The 24,371-nt window shown below is 37.5% G+C and overlaps 1 protein-coding gene across 2 annotated transcripts in view; it reads left to right on the forward strand.

The window, feature by feature from the left end:
* GMDS (GDP-mannose 4,6-dehydratase) overlaps nucleotides 1-24,371 on the forward strand; it is a 403,890-nt gene that overhangs the window by 177,288 nt on the left and 202,231 nt on the right. For both annotated transcript variants that reach the window (XM_088535645.1, XM_088535646.1), the window contains exon 7: nucleotides 7,052-7,179. In XM_088535645.1, the coding sequence (XP_088391771.1) occupies nucleotides 7,052-7,179 (128 nt within the window). The remainder of the gene's footprint in view (nucleotides 1-7,051; nucleotides 7,180-24,371) is intronic.

The raw sequence follows: 24,371 nt of genomic DNA on the forward strand, positions 1-24,371 counted from the left end.
GTGATGGGCTACTGTTTGCTGGGAGGAAGGAGGTAGGAAAAGACAGAAAAGAAAGGGCTGTTGAGTTTAAAGGAACAGAAATCTGAAATTTGTTAAGTCTTTAGAAAGGTAAGGTGAACTCAGTTTCATAAGCGAGTTTCCTTAGACAGCGTTGTTGTGTTCTTTTTTTTCTTTTCAGTCCATTTTCTTTAAGTAAGTGCTAGATTTTTGGTTGCAAACATTTCCAGACTTTTTAGCCCTGATTCAAGAAAGCAAGTACTAAACTTCAACTGTTTACACTTGTTACACTTGAACAATGCAAAGAGACTGAGCAAATGGGCTAGCACACTTGCGCTTACACATAGCTTACACATGCAGTGACATGTCTAATTATGTGACAGCTTAAATGAGCTGTTTAATTCAATAATATTAGTTATGCAATTTAAGAAATACACCTTAAGTGAGTGTTGAACAAATCATAGGGGCTAAGTACGTTTACTGTTTAAATAGGTATTTTTAAATACATTGCATATGAATTGTGATTAAGAAATCAAAGAAGTGAATAATTTGGAGTAAAAGGTTGTTTTCTGTAAGCGAAACTGTTCTGTTTATGTAAGTAACGTTAACAGTATTAACTTGGGAACAGGAATAACAATTTTACATATTGTTTCCAGTATTAGTGTTTGGTTTTTCCTCTATAAGATTTTTTGATGCCTCACCTTTTCCTGTCCAGTGTACAGTTCCTGAGGGGAAAAAAAATAAGAAAAAATGTTTAGAGGAAATATACTAAACAGTTTTGTGGCTAGCAATTACTGCTGATATGTCATCATATCCTTTAACAAACCTATATGACAGCTTGGATGTGTGTAACTAGTCCTGAATAAGGTCATTTTGAGTATAAAAACTAAGAGCTTTATCTTTGACTTTACACATATGGATTGCCTGCTAATCCAGTGTCAGTTTTTCATAGTCGCTTTAGAGAGGGGCTGTTCTGTAGCCATTGAGATCATCCCAACCCTCCTGGATGCCACCCTGTGCCACGTGCTCCTGATGTCCCTCCTTGTGCAGGGGAGTTGGACTAGATGGTCTCTAGAGGTCCCTTCCAACCTCAACCATTCTGGGGTTCTGTGATCCCATCATTGCTCTTCACGGAGGCAGAAACTTGCATCTGTGTGTGTGCAAGGCAGTCGTGAAGAGCATGAAGATTCCACCTGCTCCGGCATTTACCTTGTCGCCTCCACATGATTTTTAAAAGAGGAATGTTACATATCTTTGATAAAGAATAACTTTGAGAAACATTTAATAGCTCTGATTTCCCTGTTCAGAGGTCCTTCATGCCCATTGGAAAATAGGCAGGGATATACAAACTCAAAACTGGTGGAAAAGCACTATTCCTTAAAATAAGTATTAAAAATCTGTGCAAATACGCTGTAATAAGTTGTTGTTTTAATTATAAAAGACAGAATAAACAGAATTACTTACTTATGATAAGGCAAAGCATTTTTGGCTGTATTACACAGGATTAAAACGTAAATGTTGAAGCATTATATCTCATGTTTCAGGAAGCAAAGCGATATATTGCTCAGGCCAGGAAGATGTTTCCCATTCAGTACATGACTTTACAATGAGTTGTTTATGAATCATCTCACCTTGATTTCTTTTTTTTTCGTTTGTTTTCACTTTGCAAAAATTTGATTGTGGATTTCCTGGCAGGCTCATTCGCTGTTTAAAATTAGTATTAGAATATGATGAAGAGTTGGGAAGAGAAAAAATAACTGTAATGTTTCCTTTGTTTCCAAAGATTTTGCACACGTGTGATTTTTGTGATTTAAAAAAAAAAGATTTAGTTTAAATTTTGTTATTTTGCATTGACAAATAATGCACGCAATTAAAATGTATCAGCTGGTGTTTACTAAGTCAGTGCTTTGCCAGTATCACTTAAATGCAGTTCTGAATTTGTTGTTTTGATTAATATAGAGTTGAAAATTCGTTTTAAAACTGAAGAAAAGAAAGAAGGAAAGATTAATTTAAAGACTTAGAACTTGATTTTTTCTCTGGTTTACATTAACATAATTCCATTGACTTCAGAACTGTTAGTATTGATTTCTGTCAGTGAAGGAGGCTGTGGAGTTCCTTTCTTACAAGAGCTGGGTGTTACTTCTTTTTTAATTTAAACTTGCCACAGAAAATGAAAACACTTCTAATAGAATGGAAATTATGAGTAGTGTGGACTTTCAGGCAATCAAAACATTTTAATGATCTCATTAAATGTATCATTTACAATGTATATACGTTAAAAGAAATATGTTCGTTTTAGTAGAAGAACTGGGTACACAATATGTTTGAACATGTTGGGCTTTCACTATAACCTTTGCCAGAATCTTAGAAATTTGGAGAGGAAAAAAATCCCCTTTTTCTTGTGCCAACATCTTTAGAGACAGAGGCCTTTTTGTCATATTTATGCAAAAAGAAAAGAAAAAGATGTTATGGAAACTTGATAGATTGTGCTAATACTGCATCTCAGCTGATAAATACTGCTACAAAATGCTATTAGGTTGTCCATCATTCTGGATTTTTCTTATGCATGATGCAACAAGTGTTATACAGGGATAGAAGTCTTTCTAAGGGCGGTTTTGCAATCTGTTGAATTTTGGTATCTAGCTTTGAGAGACCGGAAAATGAAGATTCTCGTAAAGAAATAGTTACTACAGCAGCTGTTTTAGTTGCTTCATCCACTTGGCTGCTGCCTGTAAACCACAGATCCTAGCCAAAAACACCTAATTCAGCCAGTCAGATAGTACACAAAGGGTGAAATCCTAGTGCTGATAAAAGGAATAGGTGCTGATGTTAACTCTGCAGAGGCCCAGATTTTATTTTCAGTGATGATATCTAGCTTCAGAACAGTACGTGAACACCAGGGAAAGGGTGCTCCCCAAAGCGTTATTTTTAAAACTGTGTTAATCAGAGACATAGCCAGATTTCAAAACTGTTCTTATTGGAGACAGTGTCCTTTTCAGCCAGGATCCACACGGAGCCATGCTGTACAGCGTGCAGCAGGCCTGGGCTGGAGAGTGGAAGCTGTTGAAGTGTAGCTTTGCTACTTCTTTTTGTTGTAGTGTTGCTCCTATAATAGTTGCTGATGGGATATATGTTTTGGAGATCCTGTTTGTTTAATGAAGAATCCTTTGTAAGATGATATTTGGGGTAAACTGTGTTTGTAAATCAGATCCTATGGTTCCTATTAGAACACTAATGATCTCGGAGGGATGGCTTGGGTCTTGAAAATAACCTAAGCTTTAAGGGGCCCGAGTCCCTGAAAGACCTGTTAATATCATGAAAACTCATGTTTAAGGCCTGTTTTAAAACATTTGAAAAAAAAAAAAAAGTAATGCAAACCTCAACCCAGACTGTTTGGAGCTGCTGAAATGTGGCAACACACCAAAGATTGTATTGCAACATCTGGGCCAAACCTCTGCTTTTGTGATAGAGTAATTCAAGTGCTGTCAGTAACAACCCCAAAGAGAGCATAATTCGGCCCATCATACTTTCAGTACATCTTGAGCAGAGCTACTAGAATAGCTCTGCAAGGCAGCCAGTCCAGCATGCTTAACCCTCCCTGCTGAGGGAACGAGAATGACTCTCCTCATGGTTTAAGTGGAAGAGTGTCACGCTCACACGTTTTGAGTAAACGTCCAAATAAGTCAGAACACTTGGTGTGCTTGATTGCAACAGTGTTGGCCAAAAAACATTTGAACGCACCCAAGTTCATTCCTGCCAGGTATGAGCAGCGAGACATTAGAAAAGCGGCATCCCTGAACGCCAGGAGCAGTACACAGCCAGGATCAAATGCAGAGTCCTGATCCCCCTCTCCTCACAATCTGTGTTAGCTTCTGTTGATACCGTTAACGCATTTCCATGTGCAGTAGCAATGTTAGTAGCATAATAGCATAGACATTATTCGGTCACGATAGCTAGTGACTGCATCATCTAGACTTAAGGAAAAACGACGTAAAATGGTTAACGCATCAGGAGCTACCTGAGGTACTCTGTGCCACTGCCGCTGCTAATCATCTGTTCTGGGGAGGAAAATGCTCCTGTAGGAACATTAAGCCATTCCCAATACATCCTGGGGAAGAAGGAAGCTAACCATTTCTGTGTCTCAAGTGGTACCTTGTGTTTAGTTATATAAAGGTATTTGTAGAGCTCCACACAGATCTTCAGATAGGATCATTCCAGAGGAAAGAGACATCGTGTCTGCCAAGTTACAGGCCAAAGCAAAATCTTAGAGCCAAATTACAAGCCCCTAGAATAGGATTTTATAATGGAAATGCTGACATAACCTGAGGTGTTTTGTATGGCTCCAGTGTGCATCAGTTTAAGTTCTGGTTATGATGTGCATCTAATAGCATGGAATCAAACATGAAGTGTAAGAGGATATTTTAAGATGCTGTGTTTGAACAGATCAGTATTTAAACATTATTTATGAACTCTATCATTTAAATGTTTTTGAAATGTGGCATTCAGTCCTTTGTTGCATGAAAAGAATTTTGATCACATTTCTCAAAAGGAACAGTAGCTTCATTTTCTTCCTAAGCTTTAATGATGAGGCAATTCAAAGAAGAGACCTGGAAATATTTTACTGAACCTATACTGGAATATTCCTGGAAAACAAAGCTTTCTTTTATTTTTCACTATGATGCTCTTTGATTATTCAGTTCTGCTTGTTGAGGTATATATTCTGGTGTTACTTGGAGAAGATGTTAGAAGACAATTTCTATCCAGTTATTAGTGATTCTGGAAGAAGACAGCAACTGCTAGCAGTATTTGCTGCGCTGTGCTAGGTGAATCTGCATTTTCCTATGAAGTATCATTCATATTTTCATACATTTTTTGTTACGTTGACTGCATTCACACGAAGGCGGTAACCCATATATTTCTTTTTTTTATGAGCAGGAAGTGGTTGGTCCAAAATGGGACTTAATGTAGTCTCATAGATTGACAGTTAAGCTTACATTAATGCAGATGATGATTACAACTCTCATGACTTTTACTGCAAATGGGACTGTAGTGCTGAAAGCTGCTAGTTTAACTGGTTACTCAGTTGCAATCTGGAACTTAAGATGATATATTTTGTGGAAAAAAAAACGCTTCTACTGTGTTAATTCAGGAAATACAATCTTATTTCAATGCAAAAGGGTAGGTAACTTCAGCATTACTCTCAATAGTTTGGTCTAATAGGTTGAATCTATTTTAATTAATTACTAATAATTTTTATGAAGACCTCAAAGTACATAGATAACATACAAAATGCAAAAAGTGGAGAAATTCCAGCCTCTCCTCCAGAGAGGCTCTGTCATTGCTTTCTCTTACGCCAGAATTTCACTACCTCTGCAAACGCATTCAACCAGTGACGGGGAACCACAGTACACCACTACCAGAAATTTTACAAGCAGAGTCACAGTATTGGTCCTGTGATTAGCACTGTTTTTCATTACAATAAACATATTTCCTCTGGTGAATATGCAGGACGTATAGTCTGGAAGAATGGCTTGGGCTTTGATCCTGCAGTTGACTCATTTATCTAACTGAGCAATGCTGATGAAAAAGGACCTCTGAGTATGCTTTTATGTGTAAACTTCTGAAAATTGGTATATTTATTAAGTTTCCTTTTTATATGAACATTTTTTTTCAGGGAACATGGCAAAAACATGATATTAATCCTTTAAAAAATAAGTACAGAAGTGATGATATATTCTAAATGGCTAATAACCACAACTCCAATTCATTCTAGTAGTTAACAGAAAAGAAAAATTCCACCTTAATTCTGTGATAAACTCTGAATTATTTATTTTATTGCTTCATTCCAAATGGTGCCCATAGAGTCTTTTTTTTTTCTTTACTCCTGACAGAGTCAAATGTTACAAAAGGTACTGTAGTCCTCTTGACTTTACTGCAAACATACACTCTACATTCAATAATTCTACAGCAACTGTCATTTGTTGGTCAAAAAACAGAAAATGTTTGGGTGCATATTCCAAGAGCAGAACTGCATTATGAAATATATATATATATCCACATTTAATGTACAAGCTATACTGCTTATGACTTTCTGAATTTGATGAAATCATTTTACAAGGGCATTACTTTTCTATAATTTTACTGCCTTCCATTTGGATGAAGTATCAGTATCATCTGTCACCAGTCTATCATATATTTGGCTATTAAAAAGGCATGAAATTTTAATTTTAGTGTGCCTATCAGTGTGCAAATGCCATTGAGCATGTTTTGCCTGAACTCATAATATAAATTCAAATCCCTGTGCTTTTGAGAAAAGTGTTCTCTAGGTTTTAGGAACTCAGCTGTCATATTCTAAAAATCAAGATAGGAAAATAACTAAAACCAAGTGTTATTTAAAGCAACTCTACAGGGAACAGGAATGGGTACATGTATTTTGCAATGAAATACCATGAATGAAATACAAAATAATGTACATCCTCTAAATGATAAAGTGGAAATCACAATTTCATGATTGCAATGAACCCAGGGGAAAAATAATCCCAAATATCTAGAAAAACAGAACACACTTAACCATTGCAACCCTTTTGAAAACACTAGCATTTGGATAATCTCAGTGTTTCTTATTAATAAATTAATTTATTTAGATATATGCATTCTTTTAAAAAAGAAAGAGAAATGACAACAAAAGACTTGAGGGTGGTCTAAGATGTCTGTCTTCTTTATGTAACCTTTTGCATTTTGTGTTTAAGAACTGACATTCCAAATGATTTTCTTTGGCTTTATGCCTGGACTGAATACTGAGGCAGCAAATTAGGAATGCTTAAGAAGTCCCACAAAGAAAGATGTTTGCTGTGAAAGTGAAGCTAATATGACACTTGCATTTGAAGCTCCTTAGCCTACTCAAATGATAAATGATGGTGTGGTGTGGTGTGAGGGAAATGAAAGAAGACTAAAAGAGAGAATACCATGTGCTGAGCTAGAAGTTGTTCCTGGTGGCCAGTTTTCTGCCACTGTGACTATACTAATACTATTCTCTTTTTTATTCCTATTCCAGGAGCTAATTTTGTTACTCGCAAAATTAGCCGATCGGTAGCTAAGATTCACCTCGGACAGCTGGAGTGCTTCAGCCTGGGCAATCTAGATGCTAAGAGAGACTGGGGCCATGCCAAGGACTACGTAGAGGTAAGCGACGGGCCACACACCTGCAACATCCTGGTGCAGGTAACGGTTATAGCTGTAACTCCACCGAAAGGACATGGTCCACAAAGGGCAGTCTCAATTTTATTTTTATTTTTATTTTTTTTTTTGCCTACAGAGGCCTGCTAACTTTGTGTTGCTCTAAATTTCAGACTTGGGAGTTTAGTAATGTAGCAGCATACCCCAGGCTTGACCTGAACAGAAAAATAAATCTATGGGTTTACATTCCTTTAACAAATTCCTTGGGGGCGGGGGGGGGACAGACTATAAAATGGGTCTGTTTTAAAGAGTATTTTGCCTGTTGTTTTGATGATTTTATGACCAATACTAAGATTGCATCAATATGCAATATGAAAGACCAGATGGAGGGTGGTGACATTCATTATAATGAGGCAAGAGTGCACCTTGCTTTAGCGATCAAAGGTCTGTCTGGTTGCACGTAAGAAAGAAGCATCACAACATAGCTATGATGGCAAGAGTTGCAATGTACGTGTCTGCATCTAGTGTTTGAAATGTTTTGTTAGTCGGGATTTGTTTCTAATTTTATTCTATGCATCTACTTCAGCAAACAAACAAACAATAACCCAGTATTGTATTACAGGGAGACATGAATGACCATGTAGGAAACATTGTCCTTTCCCCAGGGGACTTTTTTCCCCATTTTGGTGCTTAAAGATTTCCTGTGGTGATTGGACTATTTCTGTCTTTTGATAATTCCTCGCTGGGAAACCGGATTTGGCTTCGTTATTCATTGATGTCATTTAAAAAGATGATGACTGTTTGTTTTGTTTTTCCGTATTACAAAGTAAGAAGCATTTCAGTAGGAAAAAGATCTGATTTATGATTTTATCACAATTTGAGGTGCTTATTTAAGACAAAAGCAAGAAACTAGATTGTAATACCAAGATAGAATTTTATGTTTTGGATGATACTAAAAAATTGAACACAGCCATATTGTCCTGGAGTCAAAAAATATTACATCAGGTAACTGAGAAAGTGATTTTTGGCAGCTGGCCATAAAATTAGCACTTGGTTCTGCACTGCCTTTGCATGTAAGTTGCAAGAGTACCATGGATATCAGCAAGGTCTAACATAACTATATCTCCATGAATGTTGCTTTAGTTTTGGGGCTCCAGCATTAGTTGAAGTTCATCCACTAAACCCGCTAAACCATCTAAATCTTCTTTTATTTTTAATTGATGAAACTATAGTCAAAAGTATCTGCAAAATCAGATATCAAAGCTCATCTGAAAGGCAGCAACACAAAAGCTAAATTAAATAATCAGTTGCAACTACATGATCATAATTTGCTAAAATGCATAGGGTATTCTATAAATACTTCAGTTATTTAATTTAAAGACAACTTGCACCAAATTGCAAAGGAAAAGTGTGGGGTGAATTCTCATGTCTTCACGCATAACGGAAATCCAGAATAACACTCTGGTGCATAGTGGGTCGGTGCTGTGCTCATTCAAACTTTAAAAACAAACCAAAAAGGAAATGAGAACACAATCTATTCAGAAAAAAATGACTGGCTTTCGAAGCCTCTGGCCTCCATAAGGAACGTAGTCATCCAAGGTCTACAATAAGAGCACATGTTGGTTGTGTAAGTAGCATTCCAGATCATTCAGTTACATGTTTTGGGCCTGTCCCAAAATTCTCTGGAAAGAATTCCTCACTACAGTATAGTTCAACTTGAGTATTTCTCTTCCCAGAGAGGTACCCCTTCAGTTAATGGGAGAATTATTATCAATTCTCTAATTCCCCAAATGTAGTGGAAATGTGGTTACAAACAGCTTTCTAATGGGTAAAAAAGAGAGTAACCTTAAACTGGAAATAAACAATTTAAGGCTTTAATGAACTGGAAAGTAGGATTTAGAGATTTAACTTTGTTCAAATAAATACACAGCATGTTCGAAAGCATGGTTGTATTTACAAGCATTTGGGGAGCTGCTTTAAGCATATTGGCTGAACACATAGGGATATATCTTGTTCTCTTCATACGTACCTTTAAATCCCATTGATATTAATACAAGTAACATATGTACATATAGACTACACCACGTAGTGTCTCTTCTTTCTCCTTATTTCCTAATTAGGGATAATAATAAAACCATAAATACATTCCTTTTTGTTGTCTATAAGACATTATGGGTGAATTCCTGATCCCATGAAAGCTGATGGCCGAATTCCCATTGACTTCAATGAAAGAGGTTTTACTCTGTATGTATTGGATTGAGGAAAGTCTAGTGGTTAGAAGATAAAAGAAGTCAGGGCTCTCCATTTCTGACCACACAGGTTCCTTGTGGTTTTGGGCAAACACTTCCATAACCCCTAAATCATGTAGTCCTAGTCAGAACATATGGGTGCCCACTGAAGGCCAGACTGATAGTGTGCTCTACACTGCTATGGGGTGAAGTAGATTCAAGTTTAATTTTTAAACATAGGTTTATATATGGGGAGAACAGTTGGAACATGTGTTTAATCAGGTTTGTGATATAGGATTGAAATTGCCATCTGCCACAACCAAAACTGAGATATGTTAGCATTTTTTTCTGAATAAGCCAGAATGTAAAACTTGAAAGAAAGGTTTTACTCCTTGCTTTCTTTTCACTGTTTGAGAAGAGCACTGTGTGAGAATTAAGTAGACAGTGAAAATTATAGGGATTATTAGTTTTATCCTAAAATTACATTAGGAACTGCCAAGATTTTTGAAGAAATCACTGCAGCATCTTACTCTCTCTTCTCCCATTTTTGCTAAAATGTGATCCAACACAAGTCTGATGGGGTGGTATTACAGATGACAATCAGCACTGCTAAGTTGGGAAAGGAAAAACAGTGTATCAACACTATTGATATATGAATCTTCTGTGTGCTATTTTGTTTTGTGAGGGTAATTTATACCTTATATTTATTGCATGAAGTTACAATAAGCCATCTGCTAAGTATTTTCAAATATTAGTACAATAGAAATCATTTCTATGCCATTCATAAAATACATGGCATCATACAAATTTCTTCAGACACTCACCCAGGAGAGCCTTATTTCAAATAAATACAGATTCGCACAAACATTCGACTTGGACCACTTAAAAACAGCCATCAATCCATCAATATTTTTAATTTCCTAGCAGTTAAGTATAGTTAGTGCAGCAGTCGTGAAGACACATCTGCAACAAAAAAAAAAACATAAAGTGTCATTGCTGGGGAAGCCACAGAAATGTTGATTTGAAAAGTTGTAATGGGATAGCCCATAAATATGACACAGTCTTGTTGAAATTCAGCCCTGGGGAAAGAAAAAGTTTGGCTTTTCTAAATTTCAGCAGCTGAGACTTTTTTTCTCCTCTCCTTCAGTACTTTCTACATCACCTGAACATCCGTTCAGATGGTCTCCTGAGGTTGCACTGCCCAAAACTCAAAGCTGTGCAGAGGGCAGAAATATGGAAAACTCTTCCCCCATTACCATTGCAGCTTTGTCTCCTCCCAGTGAATTTTCCATATATTGGCATAATATATGCTTCTTAATAGTTACGGTCACCATATGCATAGTATTGATGAATGCTGTGGAAAAGCCTATTAAAAAAGAATTTATGAAAGTTTTTTAAAAAGGAAAAAAAGTCAAATGTAACAGCCTGTAAGTATTTGTAGAGATCAAAAATATGTTTTTTTTGCCTTCAGTAGGAATCTGGCAGTGTTTTAAGCAATATTTATAGAGAAAGTATAATTGGTTAATATTTGGCTCAAATTCAATTAATTAAGTTTATTAAATAAGTCTAATTCTATTAATTAGGCCTACCCAACTGCTGAAAATTGATCATGTGCTTATATTCATAGTGAAATCAGGAACACTTTAATAATCTGAGTATACAGCAATCTGTTTCCATTAATTTATATTTAAATAATGCAAAAAGAAAAAGCCTTAATAGAGCAGTTTGTAAATATGTAATATATTAGCTATAATTTGTTGTACTGTTCAACCAAGCACATTAAGAAAAGCTTTAAACAGAGCCTTTCCATCTTACTTATATATTTTAATGGTGCTAGTAGAGATTGGTACTTTTAGTTGTGATTGAAGTGTACATGAAAGTATACATAGACATTTTTATTGTCTCAACCTGTTTTGCACATGCTGAACTTCAAGACAGTGAAATCTAATCCTCTGCATGTGATGTCTCTTTTAGCACGGATTTTCTGTTTTTATACCCTACTGGCATTGCCTGGTCTTTTATTGATGATGATTCTGTGCACCATCCTAATAGGTAGAAACTGACCCTTGGAGACAACTGTTTATACTTATCGTTTCTATTGTAGGAAATCTCTTTTAAATTAATTTAAATTACGTATATTTAAATATAAAAGTTTACACAAAATAAAGCTTCAAATAGTGTTGCGTGGTGAAAGAAAAAGATTCAGCCAGCTAGACTCTTTGCTTAGATAATCCTGTTTCTGTTCTGTGTCTTCCTTGGAGTATTAATCTTTTGAGAAGCATTTTACCTTAGTCTGAGATGATCAGAAGTATTTTTGGTCAGACACTTACGATAGCCCCGATAGCCCAGAAGAACAGTTGCAGGAGACTCCCATTGTTGAGGATTGTTGGCTATAAAAGGAAAGTTAATTTTGTCCATGTAGTTATCCATGTTCAGCATGAAATCAGCTTGTGAACTGAAAGGCAGGCTTTTAAAAGTGTATATTTTACCCTCAGTGTTACAAACAGAAGTTAAAAAGGGGTTTCCTTCTTACTGATCTATCTTTGCATTCAAAATTAACCACTTATAATGAAAATTAAGAAATAATTTTAAAACTACTTTTGTTTTTCAGTGCTGGAAGTTTTTGAGTGTGAGGGTAAAATTTTTTGTCTTCCTGGTGCTCAACTGTATTTTGTATATTTCAAAGCAAGAACTTTTCTTTCCATCCTTGAGCTCAGATAATTGATGACTCTATTAAGCCTAATCAATCAATCAGATTGGTCATATCCCATCTGCTCTGATTGGCATGATGACCTACTGCACTGATCGTCTTATCACTCACTGCCTTCTAGCTGAAAGAACTGTGAGAGTAGGACTTTTGTGAACCATTAGCTGAAAGATTTGATAGATGATGCTCCTCTGTCAGCAACAGATACTAAACATTCATAAAAGTCTTGTCAGTAGCTTGCTGAAGCATATGTAGAAGCTTTCTAGAAGCATATGTAACAGAGACAATGACTATCCTGCCTTAGTTTTTGCTAATAGTTTTAAAACCTGTTGTCCTTTTTATAAGATGTAGAACTAAGCCTCGTGCTGAATTTTCTTTTTTTACATTGAAATATCTTCCCAAAGGAAGTATGTTCCTAAAGACAGAATGTTCTTTGGTTTTGTCCTATAAATATTTGAGACACGTGGAGATACTGTGTGTCCAGGATAACATGATTCATATTTGACTGTGATAGTATGTTAAATGATTTGTGCAAATAATGATCTCATGGTCAGTGACCATGGCCATGATAAAGGGTCTCAAATTAAGGGTTCTGAGGTTTTTTGTGAGTTCCACCCAGTACAGATCCACGGACACTGATCATTGCAATATAGCCACTTTTTAGTGGCACAATGAGAATACTGTAGCACCAGTTCCCACAACAAGTACAGACTGCCTTCTAGTTGAATCTGTAAGGAAAATTTATAGCAAGGAGGACTGCCAGAATCAATTCATGATGAATGCCATCATTCTAATAAATTATTGTTGCACACTTTGGCCTCTCATCTGAAGTGTTTCAATCATACAGAATTGTTCCAGGACAAATCTGAACGAGTGGTAGCAAGGGGTGTTACTGGCCACAAAACAGGCTTTGCCGTAATGTCATGCCAGTCGTATAGAATCAAAATAGCATCCCATAAGACACTGTTTTGTGTTAATTGTTGGCCAGATAGGCTCTGCTGGGCTCCCTAAGGCTCCTGTGGTCGCACTTGACCTCTGATTTCAGATACCGCTACTAGGTTTTCTCAACTCTTTGGGTTTAGTTATAGACTTTAACAATGAACTGAAGACTTGGGGACATTTTCTCCAAGGTCATTCCTGGGTAGTACCTAGGAGAAATTGACACAAACAATAAACAGATAGTGGATTTTTGTAGTGTGTGCTATTGTCCTGTGCAGGCAGAGAAAGAGTTGATATTTCAATAACAATATTATTTTCATTTAGAGCATGATTTGACACTAGCAAAATGTGACTGTCGTCTGTGATTCTCAAACATCTTTCAGATTTTGCTAAGAGGAACAAAGTCCTCCATTGGGAATAGAAAATATGTCTTAGAACAACTGTGATTCAGAAAGTTCTAGTTTTTAGTGCTTAATAAAAGCACTACATTTTTAGTAACTACATTTTTAGTAAGGCTTCATAATAAAAGAGAATAGATTCTTTTGACATGTATAGGATGGTTACACTTCCTGACTATTGGGAGTGATTGCAATTCCCAAAAGAGTAAAACACTATCATCTTAATTTCATTCATGTGGGTGATGTATGCATTAAAAAAAAGCACTATGGCTTCTAATTCTAAACCTACTAAAATGGTGATGTCTCTAAACAATGCCATTCTAAATAACTATGCATGAGAAAATGAAATGATGCTTTACACACATGTACACATACACATGCAACCTGCATATACATATGTTTTTGTTTTTCTAAGGATAACTTTGTGGAAATTTTCTTTTAATGTATTTTAAAAGTTGCATGTATGTGATGCTTTCTTTTTAGGTTTGGGGTAATTGTTAATAAAAGATCGAACAAGGAAGAATGTAGTTCATAGTGACTGTAAACATAAATGATGTCTCTATTTTCAAGCACAATTATAAGGAAAGAAAAGGGTTTAAATTAGAATATGTAGGTGTTCTGTCTAATATACCTCATATGGTATTGATTTCCAACATCAATGCCTACTGTATTGCTGTTACATTTTGCCTTTCAGAAAACTATACTGATCTATCTCATAACGACAGGATCATTTCCCCCTTTTTATTTTCTTCTAGCTGTTGTTTATGCGAGGGAAATACAATTGCAAAAAGATTTTTCTTATTTACGCCAATTTTCCTTTAGCTTCCTTTTTCACCACTTTTGTGTTTGACCTGTTAGTGTTTTTAGGTTTTATAAAGCCAAAAAAGTGCTTTCCTCAGCAGAACCATCTGGTTTAGTTTCCTGTGCCTCAACAATGATATGTGTATTATTATCAAGGCCACCCCTGTGATTTTCTAAGTGGTCTTGTTACAGCGGTGGTCTTGCAATTCAGTTGGAGTGATGGAAAGGTTAGGCTAAGACTTCTTTCAAGTATAAGGTTTCCGGGTTGATAAATTATGTATTGTTGTCATATTTTTGAGACTGACCCGTTATGTCATTGTTAACTTGAATGCAGCATCTCCTTAAGTAAGAGAACCAAAGCTTGAAAAAAACCTGTTTTTACAGCATGGTCTTCTTTAGACTACCAAATTAAGATACTTTCCAGAAGTAACTTTAAATGTGTGCTGTGGTCCTATGTTTTAAATTTTCAGCTGTGTTTGGCAGTCCATGCAAGAACAAGTAAAACTGTGAGATGGGTCCATCTTTAAGAGCTTTGTTTACACTTGTGATAAGACTTGGAAGAAAACGTGTTAACATCAACCAAGAGGCAGTATAATACAATATAATAATTTATTATCAACTGGTATTTCAACACTAGAGTGAAAACAAATCAAAAAAGGGCCCTTTCTACCTTCCAGACAGTCTTGCTTTTGCTTTAACTTGGGGCAACTGTGGATGAGACTGTAGGAGAGAAATGAATCTCACGAAGGAGATGGGATGGCTGCACCAAGGGAGGGAGGACAGGGGACAGCTACTGGAAGGAACCCACGATCCTATCACTGGATAGAACTGGAGCTCCAGGGAGTTTAGCAGTGAAGCTCTCACCAGTCTCTCTGGAGTGCATCCAAACTGTCTTTTTTTTTTTAATTCCATGCAATGTTAATAAATCGGACAATTTTCATGGAAATGGTACCATAAAAGTTCGTAGCCCTCTGCGTGCAAAATTTAAAATACTCTCTGTAAAACACATGTCCTAGAGTCTGTGAAAAAAAAAATCCGGGTTTTGGGGCATTTAAATACAAACAGAACATATTCTTTAATCATCTGAATCACCTGAGATTTTTCCTTTCTTTCTTTCCCCTTTCTCCTGTCCTGCATGGAAAAAGGAAAACAACAGCAGCAACAACAAAAAAGACAGGTGTATGTATGCTTTTGAACTTAAAAAATTTTTAGTCAGATGGTACTTGGCAACGTTGTAAGGAACTGAAAACATCATCTTTTTGAGGAAATGTCAGTCAACATTAACAACAGGTACTATTACTAGCCCCATGTGCAATAATCCAGATAGTTTCTCTTCATTAACTCATATGTGATTTGCAAATTTATGTGAATTTTGAAGTAATTCATCACATTCTGAGAAAGCTGTGTAACATAGTGGGTTTTAATTTTAATAGGGGAGAAAAATCCCTTAAAACAGATCATAAAAATTTAATAAGGACATTTTAAAAAACTCATAATGATTCAATTTACATTGCAAGTCAAAAATAGTTAATGGTGTTGTTATGTCTGTGTGGTAACATCCTCACTGTGCAGTAATGCTTTTTCATTTGAAAATAAGCCAGTAAAACATTGTGTGCAGTGCATTCCCAGACCCAAGGATTTTAGCTCTCCAAAAATTTTAGGTCATTTCACTGAAAGCAGAAGTATTTCAGAGGATACGTTAAAATGTCAGGGCATGCTTTTATTGTACTCCATCTGTTAATATTCCGTATGTTATTAAGAGGAAGATCAGTTATCAGCAGAGTGGCTGTTCTTTCTTTGTCTGGGCATGGAAAAAAAGGTGATTTTTCTTTTGAGTGGGAAACATTCTCCAAACCCACAGGGTGCACTTAATATGCCACTTTTAATTTTAGCAGAAATACTTGAATTTTAGTTGTAGGTGTTTTTGGATGAAGTCTTGACCTAACAACCAACATTAATGGTCCAAAGATCGAGCAGCTGAACTTTCCCGTTGGCCTTCTCTGGCTGACATTAAACTTTCCCTGGGGACCGTTAACTTGGTTACCAGGTTAAGTATCTGAAGAAAGTTTATTGCTGTCATGTGCTTGACTCCTCTCTCTTTCTTTCAAAATTCATGCCATTTTTGCAGCAAAAAACAACTGTTTGTTTCCTCGGGAACGTAAAGAACATTTTATTTGCAAGGTAAATGAGCAACATTAGCGTTTTCTTTCTCCCTGTCCCAATTCACCTCCTTGTTGTATCTGAAATAGGTTTGTAGGCAGCGGTGGGAGAGGAGATTGAAGTAAGGAGTTACTCCCTGTAACTGTCCTGTGCCTCTAGCTTATGTGAGAGCAGTGTAAAACACAGGGGGTTCTGTGTTTCCTGTTGTGCAGTAGGATCAAAGAATCTCGGATACAGGATTTAAGGGAAAAAGATTCGGGGAGATCCTGCTCCCTAAATATTAATATGAACCACTGACTGCCTGCAAGGACAATTTAGTATTTTTTTTTTAATATAAATTCTTTCTTGTTTAGTAGCCTGGGAAAATCAGGGCAAACAATCATTTGAAACCTCAGAGAACTATGACCTCCAATTAGGGACTCCTGCTGTAAGTTATTGTATGTATTGCCGTGTCCATGGGAATGCTGCAAATATTAAGCTGAATTTTAGTTGTACCTATGTTACATTCCTGTTGTATTCCTATAAAAAGAACAGACACCATTATGAAAAATATGTTCACTCTCTAATTTCGCTTTTAGTAGTAAACTTTGTAGTTTTTTAGAAAATGACATTTCTAGCCCAAGTAGTATGTTAATATTTCTTGATCTGCAAATGGGATTGATTTTTTCATATCAAGTTAGGTTTTCTTTTGTCAATACACACTTCACAGATTTCTTCGAACTGTGGTGAATTATATTAATAGAGCATTAACTTGCTTGTGCCTTACCTTCCTACAAGTGAGGCGTTATTTTACACTGTGATCACTTTTGAAGGCAGCCTCAATTCTAGACTACCTCTCACACATGTGGCTTGTGACATAGTTAAAAGTTGTTAGGAATCATGCAGTTTTGCTGCGCTGTACTTCTGCACACTTCTGCACTGTATTTTTTCACAAATACTTTGTGTTACTAATGCAGTATTTTCTCCTTACATTGTTTATTATAGGCAGATTTATTTCCCCTGCATCATTCATTTAATGTCCCGCACTTATTTCCAGGCAAACTCTGCTCTTCTGTATCAGGTAGCAATCTTTTTTTTTCCTCTGAGGTGTCTTAAATTCAGCAAGCATAGTGCTTTTTATATATTATACTCAATTTAAAGGGGAAGTAATTGACAGGGGGAAAATATTTAAGTTTCCTTTTCATTTTATTGCCAGTATTATTATTGACATCCGGGGTAGCTAAATATTAAAAGTATTGCCAGTTCAACACTTTTCATCTCCCTGCTTACATGCGAATCTCTCAGGCTATTGGAAATATATGGGGGGGCCTGTGATAGGATGGACATTAGGCCAGGGGACAGACATAGATGAAGATGAGGTTATGGGCTGGGTCTCAAGGGAAAACCCAAAAGGTGCTTGAGGTACTGCTGGACATGGTGCTTTCTAACAGCATAATCTTCTGGTTGCTGGAAGCCCAGCTCTCAAATACATGCCAAAAAAAGACTGTATTTTAAATATGTTATTCTGACTACAGCTAGGGAATTGCCACCACTCCTATCTGTGAATATTCCATATATATGTTTTATTTCAGCACAGAATACCTCATAATTCGTTTCAGTGACTTTTATACCACAGCCATGCCACATACCACTGGAATGTGATGTGCTGAATTAGTATTCTGCTAGTAGCAGAATAAAACCGATGTGCAAGGAGGAGCTTATTGTGAAATAGGGTGCTGCTGTGCTTTGTTACTGGCATGCAAATGGAGACCATGAAGGAGTTTGCAGTCCAAGTTTTCCTAAGCAACTTGGACCATATAGTGCCTGATGTCTAGGAAAATCTTCTACGTCTTGTAGCAATCCAGGAGGTGAATCTCATCTAGAAACTGGTGTCAGCTGGAGGGATTGGACATTTGTGCAAGTTCAGATGGCCCAAACACAGTAACACTTCATATAATATATAGCTTTTTAACTATAATGGAGTCTTTCATGGGTGGTAGGAAAAAGAGTTTTTAAAAATAGGCTAACCCATCCAGATTGCAATAAAGGGCAAGGGCTTCAAGGGCTGATTTGTCATTAAGGAGCCACTTTCACCGGGGCAAGTCCCCAGAGAACTCCAGGGCTGTGCATTCCTTGCCTGGCTTCCTGGCAAACCGAGCGTGCTGCAAGCTAACCGCAGGAATTGGTTTGCACCAGAATCTTGTTCTACGACGATTATTAACTTCAGCAGACCTTGACATCATCATCCATTGTGTCTTGTATTTATTTATACATGGGGGGGCAGAGGCTGGCAGAAGAGAAAGAGGCTCTGTGCCCAAGCAGAGTTACCCAGTACACCTGTGATAGGGACAGCCACAATTTGCTTCTAAAAGTGACCTCAGGAGACATTAAAATTCCATTTAGCAATTTACCAATATAAACAGGAAGTGTAATAAAGAGTTTTCACCTGGCCCACTCTGTGCCAGTTTTCAGGCTCACCCTCAAGACAGAATGATGCAATTGGTGCATGACTGCCTTCTCCTTCTAATTAAATTATACATTCCTCAAAGAAGGCTTTTTTGTTGCGAATTTTCATAAGGTCACATCTAGAGAAGGGCAGCGTAAAACCAGCAGGCACACATGTAAAATTTTAGCTGGCAGAAAAACAAATTTGTGTAAAATGCATCCAAAACTAAAGTAAGTTACTCATCATTGTTACCACACTCATTTTGAAGAGATTGTGGAAAACAGAATTAAATAATAGCAGAAATGTGAACTTAATTAGCCTTTAAAACACACTATGGCATGCAAGAAATGATCCCGCAGTTCGCTTGGTTTTATTTACTTATATGAGGTTTTTAAACAAACTGTGTAATGAAATTGCACACTGATGAAAGGCATTTATTTTTACTGATTTGTAGAGGTTCGAGCACCTAAATACAATGTGTCACAAGGATTTCAAATTAGGGAAAAAATCCAAATTCTGATAACACTGTCTTGACAGTGTCTTAGGTAGTTGTAAATGCTCTGTAGTTGCTTGTAAAATAGGTAACTCCTAACTAAACTGGTAGTTTTATTATTAGTATCTTTAAACAATCCTTTCTCTCTAGATGCTGCTTTTCATGGGGAGGTTGAGTCATATGAAGTCTCTTTGACTGAAATAATCCATTAACTTCTCACTGCAAATTTTGGACTGCATTAGAAAGTAATGCTGGAGCTTGCAGTATTACTACACTTTCTTGGAGGGAAAAACAACACAGTCTTTTATACTTCATGAAAGCAGATAAAAGCTAGAAAATAAAACTGCCTGCAAACAAGAGTAAAATTGCAATGTTCAGGCACAGGATGAAAGCTGGAGTCTGGAACGCCACCCAGAACCAGCTCCGTGTCTGGAGATGCCTTGCAGACTGCAAACCAGGTAGTTCATGCTCAGGAGGAGCTTAGCTGATGCTGATACTCTGCATCCTCTATTGAGGAGGGGGCTCTACAGGATCATGATTAAGACCCCAGCTGAGAAGGGAATGTGAGGGTCTTAACCAGGCGCTCTTGCACCGTTGTGGGGCAGAGTGAACCCTCACCTGCTGTTCTGTTTGATTCTGCCTGGGAAATGACGTTGGTGTTCTCCAAACTGAATGGGGCCCAAAATGAAGCATACATATAAATAGCAAGCATTTACATTAGATTTTGACTGTGTGTTTTCTTAAGGAGTTAGGAGATGTGGTGGAAGGATGTGTTCAGTAGAACAGTTTGACATGAGAATTGCTCCTAACAATAATGTGACTTCTGCTCCCAAAACTATAAGAGGCTAGTTCTGCAAAAGCCCATTTTCTTCGATATCAATATTCTGCAATTGTGCAGAATTAGTAATTTCTTATTGGTCACAGACAGTGTGGGTGTTCCCTGTGTATCCACTCAAATTCCTGTTGGAGATGGGATGAGAGGAGGAACACAGGGTCCCTGTGTAGCCTCCCAGTATGCTTCACTTCTGAAAATAAGGCATCTTTTATACAGTTGACAAAAACTAGCCCGTATGACATGGATTAGACTGGGAACATCCATGTAATCTGTTTCTCAATTAGCAGAAGTCCCAAGTACTTTTAAGACAGTCAGTCATCTAAATCCTACTGCTTACCTGCTTGGTAATATATTGCACAGCTGGGCTATGGGTTTGATTTACACAGGCACGAGTTCAACCACGTATGGAAGACATTTCTAATGGGCATCACCCTGAAACTCAAAATGAGCTCACAGATGTCTTTTTACTGATGTCTGTAATCTTTCAATTTTAACGTTTTTAAAGATGGTCCATATATTTTAACATGTGATTTGTGTCCTGTTCTGCTTTATGACACATGCGGAAGCCTTAGAGCAATCCTGCACAGGCATATGAGTTGCAAAATGGTCATTCCATTTTGTGTTATGGGAAATAACAGCAATGTAAAAAATTGTCTTTCCTGGGTTTGTGCAGGAACTTTTGAGGTAGCATCTGAGGTGTTACTGAGATTTTAATAGAAGTGGATGCCGGGTCTTTAACAAAAACATCCTTTTTGCCAAAGGTTCACTAGCCGCTGGAGTCTAATAAGTGTCAACAAATAAAAAGTGTCAGTTTGTTTAGACTAATTTTTTTTTTGCTTTTCAGTTGCTAAACTTCACCTTTTTTCTTTCTCTTTTGATACTACCATAAATTCCATAGTTCCCATAGCTTGGGGGAGGAAAACAACAGCAAAAACTGAATTTCAGTTGGCAAAAGGCAAGTAAAGGGAGGGAGAAATCAGCATATTCACATTTTTAAGAAAAGCATTTAAAGAAAAACAGAATAAAATTCTTTTCATTAGTATTTTCAATAAATATGGGTTTCTTTACCTGTACCCAGGCAAAAGTAACTATAGCAGTATTCAGCATAGAATCGCCCGGTCATCTGACCAACAGAATTTGTAAGAAAACAAAGAAAGTGAAAAGGCCTGAAGAGAAAAAGCCTGCCCTAGCAACAATAAGCCTTTATCCTTCAGCAGATTGGATTTGTGATCCAGTGGCTCATATTATGCTATTTGTTGCTTTATTTAGAGGAACAGTTTGGCTGGGGCCGCTTTTGTTCTCGGTGTGCAGCAGACTTGGCACATTCCACACCTCACCCTGGTTGAAGAAGGAGACCTGCAGAAGGACGTCCACCCACCCACGGAGGCTTGGCGGACAATAGCAGAACATCCTTTTCATTGAAAGTAACTCCTCAGGAAAGCCTTGGTGCTGCCTGTCTGTAGTTAGCTGAATGCAGATGAGAGCCATGATTAACGCTAATGAGCGACCAGGGATTTATTGTTTACTTAGAGATAAGACATGGGCTTCCTTCGTTGGCACTTTCTGCCAAATAGTTTGATACTAGTTCACAAAGCCTTTATTTGTTGCTTTTTTTCACTAGTGCTGGTTGTTGTTGCTTTAAGTGATTTTTTTTTTACCAAAAACTTTTCAACACTTGGGCTTTTTTTAAAATTTTATTTTTATTGCAATTTTTCTGAGCTGTTTGTCATTTGGGCCACAGAAGTCTGGAGGTCCTTTACATGCATCACATGTTCTGCATCCAACAGTGCTTTTTCTGTTCAGTGCTTGCCCTCCTCCCCAAAGCTGAAATAAATCAAAGTAGGTTGAGACTCAGTCGCAATAAATCAAGACCTGTCCAAAACTGGAGCCTGCCCAGTCAAAATGTCATAGCTTGGCTTTCACTGAGGATTAATTAAAGGCCTGATATAAAGCCCAGATGTGCTTCAGGAGAGTAGCAAACTGCCTGGTGGTGGCTATACTGAAAAACCAAGTCTCCCCGTGAATCTGCCCACCCAAGAACATGGAGGAGGATAAGACTGAGGGAAAGGGAAGAAGGGAGGGGAAGGGAGGAAAGAAGTAAACTGAATCAAGCATGATTTTATAGCATCTATGCTGGCGGAAAACAACACAGCCTCTATGTTAGGGCACCTCTGAAAAAGTACAAAGCATGCATACGTAGCTTTCTAACAGCAGCAGAGAACATAATTGTTAAAATGTTCAACGGTAATGGGGGAGAGAGGATAAAAATGAGCACAGTGAGTGAACTTTTGCACTTTTATGGTTAAAAAAGTATATGTGTGGCATGTGCAATGACTGAGTTTGCTCAGTGCCTGTTTTACATTAAATTCCCGAAAGTCATCTTGACTAAAAGAGTTTAGCTGAAGATTCCTGAGGCTGTGATAGGGATAGATAATGGAAATGTATATTTATCTGAATTCAGTACATTTGAATGTAAATATATAAAATGCACTTAAATTACATACTGCTTGCAGTATGGCATTTGTACATCCATTCCAGAGAGATAACTATTTAATCAAACAGTGGGCACAAAATGACTGCTTTTAAAAAAGTGACAAAGACTGAAAGAATGTGAATCATTACCAGTTTTACAGCTGTGTTCACTTTCTTGTGCAGTCCTAGAAATAGGAGTTCTTGAGAAAAAATGCAAAATAATAGTATCGAACGTATTGAAATTATCATTTATTGAAATTAATCATTTCCATTTCAATAATTTCAATTTCAAATTGATAATAATGTATATTATTGTCTATTGAAATTAAATAATTGCATTAATAAAATTAAGCCAACAATTTCAGTCATAATTGATTTCAGTTTCTCTGAATTTGATGCATCTACGTGATCAACACGCTTATATGCTCTGATGAAATGTGGCGCGAAAATTTCATAGAACTGAACCAGGAGTTCTGGGATGGTGAGAACGATCTCCCTAGCAGGCTGGAGCAGCTCTTGAATCTGGTAGAAGGACAGATGTGCTGTGAGTCAGTATTTTTATGGCAGTCTGTTGAGTTATTCCGGATATTTCTAGGAGTGGGATGTTTCTATGTATAAATATGTATATACATGTGTGCACAAATATGTGTATTTTTAGCGAGCTTAGTTGCCAGTGACTCAATGTATATCCTCTTCTGAAAACCCTTCTAATCTCACCTCTGCCCAGAATAAATGAGTATGGGCCAAAAGTATAACAGTTCTGTGTTAGTGCCCAAAGAAGGACTGAAGAAAGCCTGGCTTTGACTGGAAGTTCAGGGGCAGGCTTCACAGTCCTCCTGGCTCCGTGACTTGCCCGTGTTTCGTGTGCTAGGTGTGCATCGTTGTGCCAGCTTAGTGTCATACGCTGTGACTAGCGTGTGTGTCACATGCCTAACAAGTCACAGGCTTTGTTCTTACCCAGTATTGTCTATAGGCAGTGGGGGGGAAGGCTGGTGATTCTGGTACTTTTTCTCTTGAAAATCCAAGTGTCTCAGAAAAAAAATTTCCACAGTCTCTTCTGTAGCTCAGCTAAGGACCAGTTCATGTTTCTGTCCTCATAGGAATCCTTCAGCATTATTCTGACCACCTTCATGGTCTCTCATCACATCTTAGTCTTTTGGCCGATTCTCTGTCTTTTCCTCACAATCTTGATAGTGAGACACTCTTCCCATTTTCTTCACTGTTCTTCCCCTACACTGTCTTCCTCACACCTTGTTTTTCCCAATAACACCTTCTTAATTCTCATCTCTCCTCGTGCACCCAGAACACTGTCACTTCATGCCTTCAAGGTGTTTATTTTGTCTGTTTTAGATGGCAGACCCTCCAAGGCAAAAAATGGTGGTTGCCACGTGTTCATAAAATGCCTTATACATTTCATTGCCATTGCTCCCATTATTGTCACAAATTACAGGTGCTAAGAAATGAAATGTACCAGGGGATACTTTTAACTGTCTTCGCAGATGCCAGGGAACTCTGAGGAGAAGGTCCTCGTCCTGCTTGTGCTTGTGGGTGCTTGTGTCATCAAGCAGGAGGAGCAGGGCTGCTCCATGATGGGAGACAAGCTGAGAGCTGAGGGTGACCACAGCACAGGCAGTGCCCTCACCAACCAGGGCAGAGTCCCACAGCATCTGCGTTTGGTGGACAGAGCTGGGTGTTGGTGACAGGGTCCCACTTACAGCCCCAGGCAAGGTGAGATGAAGA

The sequence above is a fragment of the Tinamus guttatus genome, unplaced genomic scaffold (genome assembly GCF_059628265.1).
Source record: "Tinamus guttatus ecotype Peru unplaced genomic scaffold, ASM5962826v1 Tinamus_guttatus_pri_ptg000639l, whole genome shotgun sequence".
NCBI lineage: Eukaryota > Metazoa > Chordata > Aves > Tinamiformes > Tinamidae > Tinamus > Tinamus guttatus.